Here is an 18,581-nt window from a genome sequence, read left to right as displayed (position 1 = left end):
AGCAGCTATAGTTGTGTTACTACCTGCTAAATAAACAGAACAAACCCATCTGAAAGACTGCCCTTGAAAACTTTTCCATTCCCCATCTGTACATCAGCTGATGTTCTTTTATTAGCACTTCATTAAAATTCATTAATTGCTTCCTTTCTCCTGGGCACAGCCAGAATCAAAACTGGAGCTGTCAAAAATGAGAGCAGGACCAACTGTCCTGTGCTAGATACACAACCTGTGACGCCCGGCTGCTGCAAACACGTCCACACCCGCCCATCTGGGTAAGAAAAAAAAAAAAAAAAAAAAAGGAAACATACAGCATGCAGCAAGAGGACAGACACACCAGACTGGGCGACTTAAAGAAGTAGACGTAAATTTTATTTACTTGTTCTGTACATAAAGGGTCAATACCAGCACAGGTGTTAACCATGGGAAATATTAACACATGTAAATGGTATAAGAAAATAAAAGGCACAATTTTCAATTCTTAAGTAAAAGACAGGCTTTTCTAGAATATGAGAAGAGAGCACAGTAATACTGTTAATGCCATTAGAAAAACAATTTAGAAGCATGAGAAAAGCAAGTTCACCTCAACAAAAGAAAGAATCAGGGTGTATTGCTTAATTAGTAGATTTCATTATGTCTGATGAGGAAAAACCCACACTGGTTTGTTTGCACGGACCAGGAGGTATTCAAATAAAAGAAACCTTTATTTAATAAGGAAACAAAATGACATTAAGCAGCATTTGGCTGAGAAGAACATCTCCCCAAGCCAAGAGGTCATGCACAGAGGCAACCAGCAGGCATTTTTCCCTTTTGTAAATGTCACCATAGGTACTTTTATTAACATCACTCATTGTTAACAAAAAACACTTGATTTAAAAAGCAGACTAGAAACTATTGGAGGGAAAGGGAACCAAAAGCTGCACAATACAATTCTGAGTGACGGCCATTCAATGCTTTCAATAAAAAGCATGAAGAAAGACAGGGGGATAGTTCACTTTACAGCAGAAATTAAACTTGTCTGCACTACTGTTCAATCCTGAGCGGCGACTTGAATGCTATTGTTTGCAGCACAGTCTGAACAAAAAATGCTTTCCTCCACATGGATACAGTCTGTTTGCATAAAGAGACATTGTGCACAGACCAAATATTTCAGGAATAAAGCTGTCTGAAATCCTAACATGACACGGGTAACATCACATTAAAAACAAAGTTAGAGAGGGTATTGCATGCGCTCGAAGATGCATTCATACTACCCTCTGAAAAAGGCATTAATGGGATCTCATTGGCTTTACTGATTTTTTTTCCTTTTCCGACCTAAGCCACTGTATCTCACCTTCGTAGAAAGCAGCCGATCGTTGTGCCCTAACTACACTAGCCTGGTAGTCAGATGCTTGTGGAAAGTGCTGGCCAGGGCTACTGCTGTTGCTAAGTTTTTAAACCTGGTCAAAGCTTTTGCACGCCTATGCAGAATTGTTATTCATCTTCTAGTGCTTGGTGCTGTTGGCACGACAAACCTACTAACCTCTAAGTAATGTCCTTTTGTTTGAAAATAATGTGTCGGACAGTAAAGAGAGGTAAGAAGTAGACATGCAACGTTACCCCTTTACCATACATCTCCAATCACAAATTCAACAAAATGAGAACTATGGTTGATCTTGTGGCACAAATAAGAAAAAGATAAACTCACATATGGCCTTGTCATGTCTAACAAACTAAAGATAAATAACTTGTCAGCTGGATTTGTGCCAGGTTGAAGAGCAAATCATGACTCCTGCTTCCTTCCGACTCCAGTTGCACATCACGTACACATCAAAAACCTGTCAGCCTGAATTTCTCATGGCAGATGAGTGTCCGTGTATGCACTATGTGCTAGTTAAGGTACAACAGTGACTTGATTGTTTGGAGAAGTAACATCTGACCGGCTGGTTAGTTCCTCGATGCCTTAGTGCTCTCTCAAGTCCATAGGGATAACGTGTTTCCCTACTTCGTAAAGATCTACCCACATCAACAAAGCACACCAACACACTCCAAATTCCCCAAAGACTTCAAACATGACAAATATCCAGAGAATCAAATTTTTAAATGTTATGGCAAATGTCTACTGCGAACACACTCATGCACTGATACATACGCACACACAGACACACTCACACTGATGCCCAGTGATCTGGAAATGAAAAGGACACTAAAATGCGAACACACTGTCCAGCCAGGAACCAAAAAAACACTAGGGAACAGGCCCGGGAGAAGTGGGGTCAGGTTTGTAGTTTGGATCCAATGTCCAAAGCTGTAAACAGTCAGAAAGCCTCATGACGGTCGCCAACAACAGAGGGGTCGCTATCATTGTACCGAGACAAGCAGGCAAGCATGTGTGACCGCGGTGGCACTGGCGGGGAAAGATGGAGACAGCCAGCACATTCAGGTATGGGTCGATACTGGCTAGAGGGTCCAGTCGGACTCTTAAGGTCAGTCACTCTCATCTGGATTCTGGGGGTCTATGATTTTGACGTGGGTGAATGGGAAGAGACCCCTCCGTCCGTTCACCTCTCCCTCCCACTGACCGCTGATGTTCATCCTTGTCACCTTGACGATGTCGCCGACCTGAGGAGAAAAGGAGAGAAAGTTGAGTGTCAGTGTAGCAGATACAACATGGTAAAGAAGATAGCTTCCTCCAAAAATAAAGTTTAACACCAAGGAGTCCCATTTTACTGAAGTGGCTAACTGTGTTAAAATTGCATACAGTTTTTACCAAGGTTCTTCTTTCTTTCTACAACTCTCATCTCTATCTGCATTGCCCTCTTCTTTTTCTCTGCATCTCCATCTTCTTTGTTTTTTTTTTTTTTTTGCATTTTACTCTTCATGATTCTCCCTCTTCACTCTTCCTGCACCCTCCTCTCTTCTTTTTTCCTGCATAGTCCTCTTCTCTTTTTCTGCTGTAACTATGGTTTTATTTTAAGCAATTTATTATTAGGATTTATTTTTGCTGCGACCCACCCACAGTATTTCAAGACCCCCACTTTGGGAAACAATCAAATATGTTGCTTAGTGCTGAGTACATGGTGGATCAGTGCTGGGTCTTTTTAAAAGATATACTACAGTAAAGCCTAGACCTGCTCTTTTCGTCAAGCATTTGAGACATCATTGATTAAGAATTGGCCTTCCACAAGCAACATTTAGGTTACCATTGTTAAAAGTAGCCAAACAGCTTACAACAATATTTGGTGTATGAGCTGCACTTTTCAGACCTTTTTTTCATCTTATAAGTTGTCTGTGGTAATGTTTATTTGTTTAGTTAAAACTTATGAAGTAAAACAAAAGATAAAAATCATTTAAGTTAACTGAAACTAAAATAAAAATGAGGCTTTACAGAAATTTTTTTTTTTTTTTAAACTAAAACTGTAGTGTGTGCTTACAAAAATAAGTAAAATAAATAAGGGACAAAATGTCCTTAGTTTAGCCAGCAGCATTATGTCTGACATATACACCAAAGCATTTGATTGGTCAAGACTTGACACAATCGTAATTTTAGTTGTATTCAGTTATCAAATTTTCTGTCCCTTTCTGGTCTCACCCCAGACAAGTATCCCTTATTATAGAAACAAAATCAAACCTAAGACTACAATGAATAAAAACTAAAGTAAAACAAATCATTTTTGCAAAACAGAAACTAACAGGCCAGCAGTAAAGAGTTACAAAAAATAAATGAAAATAAAAAGTGAAAAAAGAACCAAAACAAAAACTATCATAACCTACGTCAGTGGCTGATATACCAGGGCAGTTTGTTAGCCAGTGTAAAATGCTGCTGAAAGTACGTGCAGCTGCCACCACCACAAACAGCTGCTTCGGATTTCAGGAATACATAAGGACACAAACTACACTGCCAGGGGTTGATGCCACTTTTCAACTGCTTTCCACATTTGTTAGGTCATAACTGTGACTTTAAAGAGAACACAAGTATATATGATTAGGTAAATAAACCGTATGGAGTGCTGGTTTGAGTGAGAACCCTCCACAGAATGGACAACAAGTAAAAAGTGTAGGAGGGCTAACCAAGCAGCAAGCTGTATCTATCTCACAACAACCAACAACAGCATTATACAACAACTGCTGTATTACAGCTAGGAGACACATGAACTCCATATGGTGCTAACAGATCCTACAGAAACTGCATACTGAGAATTTCGCAGATCAAAATGGAAATCATCACACAGGCGGGAACCATTTCCTCAGTGGGAGATTTAAAAAACAGTCTGTGGCTCACATACCAGGGCAACCTCTGTAAAGCAACAACTTAATAAAACGTTCTGACAGCCTGGGACATATTTTGGTCAAGTTTAAATCAAATATCCCAAGGGGCAGTGTTGCATCGTGCTCCCAGTTCACATTGTTGTTATTTCTGACATTCTGAGGATCACTTGCTTCTCTGAATTATCAGCAGAGGTCTCCTCCTCTCCATCACATATTTATCCAAAAACTAAAACATGTAAAACACAAAGTGGTGTTATAAATTCAATATATTTTTGATACTCTTTGATGGATCAAGAAGGGACTGGGAGCTGAGCTGCACGTAGTTTGTTTAGGTGAGGATTTCACCAACAGGGTTTAATTGTGGACAAAATTATCTCTGGGTTCAACCCCAAATTAGACTTTAATGGATACTGAGAAGCATTTGATATAGTTCTACTAGACTAAAATCTTAAGTTTAAAGATATAGATGAAAATAGTGAGAAACCCTGAAAAAACGGGTAGCTTAAAATATCACTCTTGTGGGTTCATAAAGGCAATCCATTTATTCATCGAGTCCAGCACTCCTTTCTATAGTTTTTTTGGTTTATAAAGGGAGTTTAAGTAATGCTGCCCTTAAAAAACAAGGAAAACATAGCTGAAGCTGACAGCTGGTTACTGGTTTCTGCACAGCACCATTTTGTAGATCATGATAGAGCAGCAGAAACTTAGATAATGATTTAATAATGTATCACAGATTGTAACTGTAATTTTCATAATGCACCACAGGCTTGGTTTGGGTCCCATGCTGCTAACTGCTGTGCCAGATTACATAGTCAAGATTTGCTCAGAATGAGAGAAGAGAAAAGCAGCATAAAGAGGGCATTTTTCAAAGCCCACAAAAAATCAAAACAAAAAAAACAAAATGTTACTGGCACACGGCCAGTGTTTATTTAAAGACCTGATCCAAACTAAAGAAGCAATGTGCATAAGAGTCTTACACAACACCCAGTACAACTGGTTTACTACACACATCTTTTAAAAATACAGACTGTTTATCAGATGTTCACGTTTTCACCACACTGAGGATCACACTGTGGACAGAAAGCACAGAGCTTTCACTCAGATGGTTTGTGACACTGAATTTGACCCCAATCTGTTAAAGCCATATGTTCTTTATCAGGATTAAAAGAGAAAAGACTTCATCGTCAAAACCATGATTGAAACAGGAATGTGAGGGCACGCTATTTGCAGCGTTTACTTTAGAAAGAGGCTTCAAGGACAAATAGTCTCAGACATAATTTGTAACAATAATCCTTTAGACCATCCTGGAATGATAAAAATCTACTTTATCATAAACCTGCCTGTCAACGAATGATCAAAAAAACTTGAACCAGCTGGTTTTGACCAGAAAGACTGCCATCACTTCCATTTGATAAAAAAACAGCCTTTTCATTTTCATAAAAGTGGACTGTATTTCACAAATTTAATCATCATTCTGGTGGGTTTCAAAAGAGTCTCAACTAACCCAGTATTTCTAACAAAAACTAATTAAACAGTTAAAACACAAGAGCAGAAGGGTTGAAAATAATGCAACATTATGTTAAAAGATGTAGGAAACTATCTGGAAAGCACAATGTTAAAAATAGTAAGCACGGTACAAAATAAATGACAAAACAGCAGAAATATAAATAACCCAATTTCCTCCGTTGTTGACTGCCTGTTTTAGAAAGGAATACACAATGACTCATAGCTTCTGCTTCATGGACCCCAGGGTCCCTAAAATAGACACAGCGCAAAACCAAAGGGTTTACGCTGTACACCAAGATATGTGCTGAGCGAAAGACAGGGGGACACAAGAGAAGTAATGAGCAAAGATTAGATATGCAACGCAGGTTTAAGGCAAATAAACCCAAATACAAGAGTTTATGCTGCACCGTTTCTAGTCCTACTTCATCTAAATGAAGAACTTAAAAGCGATGACCACACAGCAACCTCAAATGGTGAATTTTATATGTTTTGCTTAGCCTATTTAATTTTGTCTATGTGCATGCATGTTGCACCTCTACAAAACATTTGAAATAAATTCAGAATAGTAAAAGCACAGGGGAAGATAAAATAATGATAAGGCCTATGTTTTTATATTACTTTTAAGACAATGACTTCTGAGAAGAAAAAAAAAACTACAGTGAAATGAAACAGAATGGGCACAAATGAGGGTAAAAGAATTATTGCTGAACCAATCTCACGTTTTAATTCAAGAAGATAAATCTGAATGTCTCAATAAGAATGTTTTTATTCTTGGGTTGATGTGAAACTAAATGAGCAAAAACATCCCAGACGAAACATCAGTTAGACCTGCAGTATTTGTACCTCTTCAGGAATCATACACACAACATCTGCAATTAAGATTTGTATCTTTCATCCAGAAAATATTCTCCTGTAAAAACTTCCATTCTAGTCAAGGCCACACCTTTTCCCTTGAGTTATTAAAACCTCTAAATGCCATCGACATTTGATAAAAGTCTTCCCTTCTTTAAGCTGCATAACACATTGAATGGCAAACATTTTTACTGCTACCAACAAGAAACACCTTCCTGGACCTCAGACCTGCAACTGTGATAGACACCAAGCCTTCTCCGCCTGACGTTTTACCATACAGATTAAACCAGTCACTGCCATAATGGGTGATAACTCTTAAACCAAGCGACAACATTAAGAGAAAACACAAATAAAGAACCAAAGGATGGCAACAGATGTAAACACTCAAATATATCACATGAATAGTGCTGCATGATTTGGTTAATAATGATTTGGTTAAGACAATTACAATTATACTTGACAATATTGCAGTATGGGATTACTACTAGCTTGGTTATCAAGGAAAACGCAGAGTATAATGATAATCTTGAATTGTGCATTTCTCAACTCAAAACTATTTAAGACTTAACATATTAAGTAACTAAAAGAAATTACACAACCTTAAGTTTATCAGTACTGCTTTTAAAATATTTTTCCCTAAAAATAAAAGGTTTTCCTTTATTAAAAATTAAATTTTATTGAAAATAAAGTTACCTCTACAAAATGGAAATGCATTGGAACTGTTGTACCCTTAAAGGCTTTTCTGCAGGCAGTTTTAGGTCGTTTCCACCAAACAGTCTGGCTCAGTTCAGTGTGGAATGGCACACAATTTTTTTGTGTTTCCATAGAGCAAAAGTTGGAAAGGGTCCCAAAAAACTGACCTTTACCGTCCCACTTTTCAGCAACCTTCCATAGGGGTGCCAATCTTACCTATCTGTACCAAAAAGGTGGAGCTACACACACACACACAACAATAGGGGCTGCACTGGCATCATGTCAGTGCGCGACTCGGCTGCTCACCTCCAGGCTTCAGAACACGGAAGTCTGAGCTGTGAGAAGCGGACAAAAACGGGAGAAAAGCGGACTAATATCTGCCTAAATGGGAAATATTTGGACTCTATGAAGATCCAAACTGTTTCCTAGTCTATGGACATTGATATTTGGCCAAAAATCAAGTTTCCTGACTTTTATCTGGACCTGATTTTAAGTACACAAAGCAGAGCCCAAAGGCTCGCATCAGCCTGATCCATCTGCGATGGATGAGAAACTAAATTAATGCTGAAGTTTGTGAATACGAAGCCTTAGAACAGTTCATTCTCTTCTGTAACTAGTTATTAATCTACTTCTTACATTAGGTAACCTGTGAAAACATCGCTCTGTGGTTGTTGGACATTTTTGTAAAACTTCAGGCTGCAGACTATTTTACAACGAGATCAGCGCACCCCGGATTTCTGACTTAATCTAGCTTGATTTTAACACCAGTTGAACTTTTCCTTTATTTTTAATGTGCTGAATTCTCACAGTACAGCTCTAAACTTTCATATTTTGTCATATAAACTGTTCTAGACTAGATATATTCATATATTAACGTAGTGTCAGGAGTCAAACCGTCTCTGTACACGTATTCCATCAGCTGTGGAGTTGTACTGACAGCGGTTAACATCATTAAAATGTAGTTATTTTTTTAAAAAGCACGTTCAGCTGAAATAAAGCTGTTTACTGCTTATTCCCTACTGATTTCTGTCACTTATCCTTTTTATAACTCTGCTGCTGGAACAGCAGACCCGTGCTGCATGTGACTTCACATTCATCGCCTTTACAGCCCGCCCACCAAGTGAGGGCACAGGTGTCTGTGGAAACGCAAACTATTTTGGGGTTTAGTGTACCAAACCATACCAAACCGAACTGAATCAAACCGGAGCCCCTGATAGAAACACGGCTTTTGTAAACCTTTCAAGTTCTATTAAATACAAAAATAACTGCAGCCGCAAATGTGATGGCGAGTAATCATGTATCATCAATCATCAATTCACTGGCAACAAAGTAAGCTACCACAGATTGGCAGTTCATGATATGAGGAGAGAAACTATCGAGAGATACACTCAAAGGACCACTTTAGCCAGAACAGCCATAAACAGTCACTTTTTTTTTTTAACTAACACGATTAGTATTTATGCATTAATTACAATGTGATGAGGGTCTGTAACTGTGCATTAATGCTCTAAATCTCATCAATGACACGGTTTAGGGCTCCTGTGTCCATAGCTGGATTTTATGGCACTGGTAGTGCTTAGTTGTAGTTCACAGCCAGTTTAGTCCTGCGTTCTGAGCGCTCAGCCCAGGGCAAAAAAAAGCGCCCTCAGCATCAGCTTTTTTGTCTCCTCGCTCAAAACGTTCTCTGTTGAAAACTGTTCACCTTTTGGAACAGTGTCACGATCTTTGATGTCACATCTCCCTCACTAGCCAATCAAAATCAAGAAGGGGTGGAACTTTTGACAACAGTGGAAGAGAAACCTATCTGACTCAGTTTCTTCATCCTTTTAGAGGACAGTTTTCAGGTCTGCAGCTGCTGCCTGTGTCAGGTCAGAATTCCTTTGCATTGTCTACATGTCTTCTGTGTGATATTCCCTTGAAATATGGAAATATGCAAACACACAGCTATTTTCTAACAACGTTACAGATTTTACGAAGGAAAGTGGTATTCAGTTTTTGTAATGTAGCAACAATGAGCAAAGGAGAGAAGCACTCTGAAATTGAGGTCCTTTGTTGTCAGCGTAAAAGAAAAAAAAAAGAAAAAAAAAAAGCCAGCCTTAATGTCCTTTTCAGTAAACTTTGGTAAAGTCCCTGCAGCCACAGTGATGTAAAATAAGACCACCACTGTGCCTTACTGTCTCCATTTCACTTTAAAATCTCTCAGACAGTTCAGTAGACAAAAAAAGTCATCTGCATTATGTGTTATCAAATAAATGACCTTTTACTATTCCATCCCTTTCAGTCTATAACAGGTTCCTTTTCCATTGATAAGTTCAGAATCTTTGATCTCCCTTAAGTTCCCTTTTCTTTAAAAATATAAGGTCTGGTTATCCAAACAGGAGGTCAGTTACCCCTACTTTAAGACAGTACAAAAATCAAAATGAAGCAGAAACAATATAAGAGGAAAAACAGTGGAATTTCATAAGAGACAACAGAAGAGTTTTTTACAATATAAACTCCAACATTAATCTTGATTTTAAAAAGATATAATTTGACAGTTCTACTTTGAAAAAAAGGACAAAGAACATCTGAAAACATCCAAATATCAGACCTTTCACAGTTTATAGAAAATGTAAAGGTGATGAAGTTTCCAAGACAATTTTGATTTGCTGTTATCAATAGTCTTGTTTGCTCTTGAAATAGTTGCAGTATTGCCAATAACTGCTCCAATTTTTCCCTAGGATGTGTAAAATATGAAACCCAGAGATTTCACAACAGCATCACATCAAGGATGAGGAAATGTTGGACAGAAATATATTACTGTAAATGATGCAATGCATATATTTTATCCCACAGAAACTGGAGTAACTGATGCACACTGACCCAGTGGTATCTTCATTACTATACCACTTTTCCCCACAGGTGAGGCACATGATCTGGTGTTTCAAAGGCAAACTGTGGGCTTTTTGACCGTTGGTTAAGCTTCACTGTAATAGCTAACAACAAAGAAAGATTTTAAGGGGCTTAATCTCTAGTTGCCATTAAGAGGCTCCAGTCCACAACTGAGGGTTCATGCACTTAACTGCTGCACCATAGGACTACACAAAATTACATTACACAAGCACTGAATAAATCCATGTTTCAGGGTCGTAAGTGTGTCAACTATCTTTTTTTGATTTAGTAAAAGTAATATTAGGTTAAATGGATGTTTTGACTTCTCGCCCGTATAGCTGTTCAAACTATGGGTGATAATAGGCAGCCTAAAATGTAAACTCCGGCCAGCAAAATGTCTCTGACACTTTCAAATAAAAAAAAGCACTAGTCTGATTGGAAATGTGTTTTTTTGATAAGGGTTTCCAACATATAGACATGTAGTCTAACAGAAGGATGTCTTGTGTGATGGAGTAATTAGCGAACCATCTCCCCTGGCACACCTATTGGCTTTTTTTTCAGCCATTTCATTAAACGCAGTGTTTCTCCTATCATTCCATTAGGCCCCCCCTTGAACGTCGAGTCAATTTTATTAAATTGTATTTTTTATATAGTGCCAGATCACAACAGAAGTCATTTAAGGTTACTTTTCCTTTCCCTGGTCCCTTCCCTGGCTACTTAGTTTCAAACAAACTAAATAGCCTTATGTTATTTATCTTGTTTACATGAATGTATTTTAATTTCTGAGTCCTGGTTCTCTGCTTGTTCCCTCTGAGCTGAGCAAACCCACACGCTCACTGACCAGAGAGCCCCGCCCCCTCCTCCCTGTGTCAGAGCTGGGATTTAATGTTTGCTAGGATGCTTTGACTCAGTATCATGACAGAGAGTTCTGTCTCAAGTCTGACACTTGCAATGCAGGAAAATACTGCAATCCCCAGTATATCATGCTGCAAACTGACAAAACGGTGGTTACAATTACCGACTGTTGGGCACATGTCCGCACCAACTCAAGGTGTGTGGGGGCAGGTGAGCAGTGAATATCAGAGGGGATCAGCTCCTATACAGACTGACAGAGCAGCCCATCCGCGGGTCACCTGACGATCATTTTATCATTTTAAAATTCATTCATCTGGGATCAATAAACTGGTGGACAATCCTTTTTGCCTTTTTATTCCTTGCGTCCATGTTTCTCATAGCGCCTGACGCTATTGGCGATATTTACAATCGTTATTTATGCTCTTAAAAAACCTCATCCACATGCAGATTACAACAGAACCTCTTCAACCTTTATAAACGTAGGAGAATTGACAAAAGATCACACAGGCATAAAAACAACAGGAGGGGACAGAGACGTGCAACGTGTGTGGATAATAGTGAAGAGAGACAAAATGAGTAGATAAAGTCAGTGGAGAACAATCTATCATCATAAAGAACATTTACCAAAATACATAATCTTACCTATTACAACTTCCCTACAGTAAATGCAATGCTAGAGTTACATCCTTCTGTTAAATGGATGCTTCTCTTAAGCTGTACTGTAAAAGCTTGTTTGTAAATCTGGTTCCACTAGACCATTTTGTTGGCTATATTTTAAAGATTCTGACATGTATGTCTTCTCCAAACAATGCTCAACTGTTGTAAAAAAAAAAAAAAAAAAAAAAAAAAAAAAAAAAAAGGAATGAGATGAAAAAAGCTAGTTGTACTTCCTAGGTTACATTATAAAATATTAAATACTACTCTCATGAAGAGCCATGAACAAGCAAATGTATCTACTCTGCTGGTCCCTGAGGTATACTTTTGTTCAAGATAATGTTAATGTTATCAGTTGTCATCTGTGTACCGATACACAGGCAAGGAGTTGAAAACAGCACTAATGGCTTTACATGGGGCCTAGCTTAGCTCTCTAACCTTTAGATTCAGTATCATTTACCGAGTGTCTCATGGCCCAAATTTACACCATTATCTCCGCTAAGAGTCATGGAGGGGATATGAATAAGAGTACCAAGCTTTTGCTCCCTTCTTTGCTTCCAAGACCCACTGACAGATTCATGCAGGTGAATTAAAGCAGATATAGTCCAAGATACATTTCATACTCATCTGTACCCCTGGGGCTATCACCAGAGCTGTATCTGCTGTCAGGGTGAAGCATTTTAGAGCTCCTAGAATATATACATGAAGTGCACATCATGCATTACATCACATGCTTCAACATGTTGCCACAGTCAAAGTAGTTTTGTATTAGCCAAAGTAAAACACTAAAAAATATATTGAGGCTGCTGAAAGAGCTGATAGCAGATGCAGGGGACCAATGGGGGTTAAACACAACAGATATTGGGTCTTGACCATAACCTAGTTGTAGAAAATGAGTCACAAAACTGTGGTTAGTCTCATCAGAGTCCCTCGTCCTCTTTTTGTAGTTGCAAAAGCTCATTTTGTAATGAATTAATTATTCTGTGGTGCAACAAAAAACTGTGTCAAGAATACAACCATTACAGGTTACTAAGAACTGCAGCCTCACCCAAACATCAGTTTCGATTTGTCTAGCAGCAGTCAGGGATGCTGATATTACAACACTTGAAATTCAGAGAACAAAGATTAGCTTCCTCACATGACAACATCCTCAAACAGCATAATACCAGCAACCAAAGCAACAAGTTAAAGTGTCACATAGAGCCCTCTGGGCAACAACAGGGAACAGGTGGCCAAAATTGCTGCTGTTTGGTTATGAATGCTTTGGTGTGAACACACAGTGAGAACTTGGGCATAGCCGCTGCGAAAAATTGAAGAAGAGCCGCAGATTAGCTTAAGATGCATTCACACATAGAACCACCAAAACTTCTGTGGTAGGCAACACTGGTGCTTCCCCTCATTTTCATTTTAGGGTTTTGACTACTGCAATTTTAAGGCAGAGTGCAGCTTTGCATTTAAGCCTATTTAAATATATACCTAAATATATCTAAATGGGGTAGTCTACATACAGTCATTTGAAATAGATAAATTCAACTGTCAACTTCATAACTTTTAAAATGCTTTTCAAGGAGCACTCCCATTTTTACTTTTACCTGCCAAAGTTTGAGAGGTTTCCACAAAAACGTAGGTGTGCAGCAGTATGTTGTCCAGTCATCTCTTCTGATTGGTTAGCTAGATTATATTTCTGCACTCCCACTCTGAAGTATCTGACATCTGCAGGAGATGTCTTTACTTAAATCTGAGAACATAGCGCAAAATTTACAATATGTTTTACCAAATAAATGAATATTGGGTTAAAACCGCATTAGAGCAGAACTATTTTTGGAGAGAAGACCTTTAAGCACATTGATGTTGCATTGGTACACCACCATTATATAGGAATTATTATAGAGATATTTTGTGTGATAATTAATGAACTTATGGCTTTAAAGAGTAGACAAACTGCCCCTTAAAAATTAGCTCTTGTGTCCTCCTCTAGTTTAACTTTTGCCACAGTTATATACAGGTGAACTTCAGGGTCCTGTGAAATCACTGTATTGTGTTGTTCCTGGCTCACCAGGCCACACTCAATCACAGATGTTAGAAATGAAACTGGGTTGAAACGTCTAACTAGACAAGGCAGAGGACACATTTTTAGCCTGTTCTCTAAAAAAACAAATCCCTCTAAAATAAGGACCTTTCTACAATTTGTCCCCTGGTACAAATTTTGATTCATAATTACTTTAAGTTATTGCTGTGAAATTCATAGTACTGCATGACAGATATCTTACAGACTGATTATGATAATGTGGCAATAAACAACTTGAGAGTAATGGAGCCAAATTCAGACCTAAAGTAGGTCAAGCCCTAAATTAACCTCTCCCATGTAGTCATAAATATTGAATCCAACAATGATTCAACTAGGGATGCACCAACGTATCAGGTGAACACAGTACCAGCCTATACTGGCCCTGTTGATAAACATCTGCTCACTGTCACATAATGTGGCACAAACTTTTGTCAGCAACGGATGTGTATCTATTGTGTCATATCAATATGAAGCTGGCATTAAGTATGCCTCACTCTCGTTTCAGAGGAAAGGTTGTTATTGGGCAGAGGAGGTGGCTCTGATCTGTTTTTGTGGTTAAGAAATAATTGACATTGTGGAAGTCTTGTACAAATAAAATTCTGTAACAAATAAAGGCTTCTTTAACCACACATAGGGTCAGTTTGTTCTTCCATAAAGACAAAGGGGAGATAAGAAACACAGAGAATAGTGAATAAAACGGGGATTATGTGAAATCCCATTTCACCATACCTCTAGAGCAAGAGCTGTTTTGTCGTAGGCACAGGGCACACGTTTCTGGATGGCCTTTGCCATGACTGGGCCATTCTGCATGGACGGTAGAGGTGTGATGACAGGTCCAGGTGTCCCAGGGGGCAATGGTGTAGGCGTCTGTGGCTGGGCGTAGGCATGGACGAGTGCATGGGAGGGCTCTGGGATTCCATAGCTGTTGGAGTTGCGAGATCCATGGGAAGGCTGGCCAGGGTGAGGGGAAGGTCGTACCAATTTCTCCACATAGGGCACGGGGATCATCCCAACACGTCCATCTTTACTCTTAGCACTCCACCACTGCTCCTCAGGTTTCTCCAGGATGATGAGGATCTCTCCCTTCTTGAAAGGAAGATCCTCTGCATCACTGCCAGTGAAGTCGTATAGAGTCCGCACATACTCCAGGTTCTCCTCAGGGCCACCCACAGGCTGGATGGGACATGTCACTGTGCTTGGGTACCTTGGAAAATTAAAATAGTGAGGAAAAAAACAGACACATTAATGAGGTTAAGAAGAAGGCCACTTTCCACATAATGAGAAAATAAAGACTTATAAATGGCGTGCCCAAAGCAATTAAAGACTGGTTTCCTGCAAATATCCATTTCACGTCAAATGCAATATTAAATGGGATATAACCATAGGGCCAATTCTACATTTGTAATAGTATGGTGTTTTTCAAATATATACTGGGTATACAAAGTGAGAAAACAAATAACTGTAATCTGTGCAGCAGCCTAAAGTGCATATATGCAAGCAAATGTTGCCAATTAAGAACAGAATTATAAAAATTAGACACTTTACAAGCATCCAGGTTGGACACTGGTTATTTTGCCAGCCTTGTGTGTTAGAGCACCACACAACCTCACCAACAAACGAAAATAGGCTGTTTTCACAGTGCTTGCATGTGCACCAGTTTCAAACCTGGAGAACTGGATGCTTTGTGTCATATCCAATGGTGCTGCAGTCTGACGGAAAGTGGGTTAGTTTAGATAAAAATAGAGACTCTTGTTAAACTAGATGAGCCAGTGTGACACATCCAAGAGGCCTAAGTGTTAAAGCATTTTATCATAGTATACGTTCTCCTATAGCAGAGGGATATTGAGTGTCTTCATTACCTGGGTGCTGGCTCTATCAGCGTGGTCGTATCCAAGTAGTGGATCTTGTAGAAGTCCAGTAGAGAAGGAAGGTGCTCGAATTCTTGATCGCCAATCTTAAACCTCTTGCTGGGCAAAGAGTTGATGATATAGTGAGACACTTTGGAGTTTTCTGACACTGACAGTACGTAGTCGCCAGGGCATGTCGAGGAGTCTCGAACAAGAAACATGCCATGCCTCTGTCCTTGTAACCTATTCTGTGCCTCTTGTCGTGACACAGGTCCAAAATACCAGGCGGACCGGTCAGATGACTCAAATCTTGCAGTAGACATTTCTGTTCAAAAATAAGTTAATATCAGTCTACAAGTAAGAAATAATATTACAAACCAGAGCAGACAATAAGTTAAACCGCGAATGCGTGGTAGGAATTAGCCAATCACAGCTAATTGGTGGATTTGGAAGATGCAGGGCAGGGCATTCGTCGCCCTTTCAGAGTGCTCTCTGCACAAATGCTGCAGGCTCCAGAGTTTGAAAAGAAAAAACAAAAACACTAAACACCTTACGATTACATAGAAAGGCTGTGACTGTCTCTATCCAACTTTAGAGCATAACGTGGTTCCTGCGTTCACCCGTCAATAGATGAGTGAGTGTTTGGCCAAAATAGAAATATTAAAAACTCACGACAGATAAACATCGACGGAGACCGAAGCAACAACTGATCAATGAAGCTTCCCTTTTTTGTTCCGCCTTCCGAGAAAACACCAGGCTTCTCTTCTGATAATTCGTCTCCTCCAGTCAGTGTCAGTTATGAGAACGGAAAAGGTGGCCTCAGTTTTTCATCTGTTCAATCCTCATGTTTGTTAATAGTTGCCAGTTGCCGCGAGTAGAGGTCGAAATAACAACTTCGTATCTTCTTGTTTTTACAGTAAGGCACGCGTCAAGGAAGTGCGTTTTTGTATCCCCTTTCTCGAGTCGGAGTAGACTTTTGAGGCAGCACAGCAAAAAAATGGCGGCCCGCAACACGTCTTCACACAAAAAATTATTTCACAGCAGCGGCTTGTTTCCTGTGCCTGCATCTCAGGTGCTCTAATGTTAAGCTGTAGTTCCCTCGTGCAACCCTGAACGCTCACGAGGGATTCTGGCTTAACAGATCTATATTTTTTACTTTCCCTTGTTTCTGCTCTTCCCCCCCTCACCCTAGCCACCAGAAGTGCGAGTACGAGACCGAAAAATGGCGTCGGGAGGGCAGGTCCCGCTCTCTATCTGCACGTCACTGACGCCTGGAGGGGGAGGTGGGAGGAGGAAGCGGTGGGCGGGTGACGACGACGCGGACAGCCCCCCACCCCCATAATCGTAGCAAGGTGTCAATCATGTCTCCATGACACAGCTACAAAGTAGAGAACATTTTGTATGACAAACATTTAAAGTGTAGTTTCGTCAGCATGAGCAAATAGTTAGAAAGTCCACATACACAATAGGGCCAAATTATATCAGCATCTACAGCCTGTGTGGTTGCTCTTTACTCGTTTTATTTAGTCTTACATTTCTATTTCATAAGGTAGGCCTCATACTATTAACACAGTTTGAATATGTTAGAGTTACATTACTTTCAATGAGTAGAATAAGCATCAGTGAGGTGTGGGTAGCTAGTCGTTGAATATACTGTATCTTGTAATAAAGAACTACAGAGTATAGCCTCAAACAAGAAAAGTAAAGCTATAACAACTGATACATAATCTTTTATAGTAAAAGTCAGCTACCGGATGAATATCACTGATTCATATTATTTTCACACTGGCTAAAGTTGTGTTGGTCATATTGAAGCTCATGTAAGGAACATTTGGTTTATTAATTTTGGCAACCCCTGGATAAAGCAGTTTGGTTCAACTATCTTGTTTTGTACATAGCAGTATTATTTTAACTAAAACTTTTCTTATTCTGACTTTTTACATCCCATCACTTATTTTAAGTGTTTGTGAATATGTGTCGGGAAAATTGTTTTCTCCATGCCCACAGTTTTAAACATAATGACAAGGGGTGGTTGTAGTCATTTGGAGACCCCAAGCAAAGACCAATATAAGCCCCCTCCCCATTTAGCTAAGAGCAATCATAGCGAGCAAACAAAATAAATTGAAGTATCTCTTTTCAGTAAACAAAGCCAAAGAAGTACAGGACATACTCAGATCTTGAATATAAACCCAACGGTACTTCATCAGCTCTTACAAGAGCAGCATATGCACATCACATTATTTTAACGTGTTTCTAGGCATGTGGAACTTAAAGAAAAAACCCTATATACTATATGCCCACTATTTTGATGCATTACCCAGCCTTCTGCTACATGCCATTTTACCACACAGTAATTCACCACTTCATTGTTTCAATATGCCTATAGCAATGCTTCCCCAGTGTGGGCCAGGGCCCACTGGGTGCTGTTGGTGAGCTGCAAGTAGTTTTATTTTCAATAAAGGAAGACCAAAGAAATCATAAATATAAACTTAATCACATTTAAATGATGATAAAATACATACATTCCTTCTTTATGAAACAAAATATGATAAATGAATGGTAAATATTTGAGTCTCATGTTTATGGTTGAATGAAGATTTTTTTGGTGGGTCCCAGAAGATTTTCAGGTCTCAGATTGAGCTGCAGCATACTGAAGGTTGGGGAAGGCTGGCCTACAGTACTATAATTTGCTTGATATGAAAACATTTGGGGGCTTTTTGAGGGGCTTGAACCTTGTTGTTGGGGCCAGAGGTCCTCAAAATCAAAATCGATTTTGATGCTATTTTATTCACCGCTGACCCCTTACATTCAAAACACAGGCCTTTATAACTGAATGTAATTTTAGATTTATACCTTATATTTGATGCACACCATAACGATCAACTTGAGGCCCCACGGAGCACCAGGCAATTGGCTATCTTTGCCTGGTGGTAAAACAACCTATTGTAATAACTATATAGAAATGATAAATCCTCATTCCGCAACTTTTT

At 39.2% G+C, this 18,581-nt stretch overlaps 1 protein-coding gene across 1 annotated transcript; it reads right to left on the bottom strand.

Annotated features, from left to right (window-relative positions):
- Nucleotides 1-347: 347 nt before the first annotated feature.
- Nucleotides 348-16,831, bottom strand: crkl (v-crk avian sarcoma virus CT10 oncogene homolog-like). Its single transcript, XM_041810857.1, has 4 exons — nt 16,264-16,831; nt 15,604-15,916; nt 14,474-14,948; nt 348-2,598 (listed from the first exon to the last, which is right to left on the bottom strand). The coding sequence occupies exons 1-4, from the start codon at nt 16,274-16,276 to the stop codon at nt 2,464-2,466; spliced, it is 936 nt and encodes a 311-aa protein (XP_041666791.1). The 5' UTR covers nt 16,277-16,831; the 3' UTR covers nt 348-2,463.
- Nucleotides 16,832-18,581: the final 1,750 nt, after the last annotated feature.

Source organism: Cheilinus undulatus, linkage group 17, assembly GCF_018320785.1.
Source record: "Cheilinus undulatus linkage group 17, ASM1832078v1, whole genome shotgun sequence".
Taxonomy (NCBI): domain Eukaryota; kingdom Metazoa; phylum Chordata; class Actinopteri; order Labriformes; family Labridae; genus Cheilinus; species Cheilinus undulatus.
This window is presented reverse-complemented; position numbering and strand designations above follow the sequence as displayed.

Coding starts and splice junctions, on each gene's coding strand:
- crkl (XM_041810857.1), bottom strand. Junction 14,949..15,603: donor CTGATAGAGCCAGCACCCAG/GTAATGAAGACA, acceptor TAATTTTCCAAG/GTACCCAAGCACAGTGACAT. Junction 2,599..14,473: donor AAACAGCTCTTGCTCTAGAG/GTATGGTGAAAT, acceptor TTTTCTCCTCAG/GTCGGCGACATCGTCAAGGT.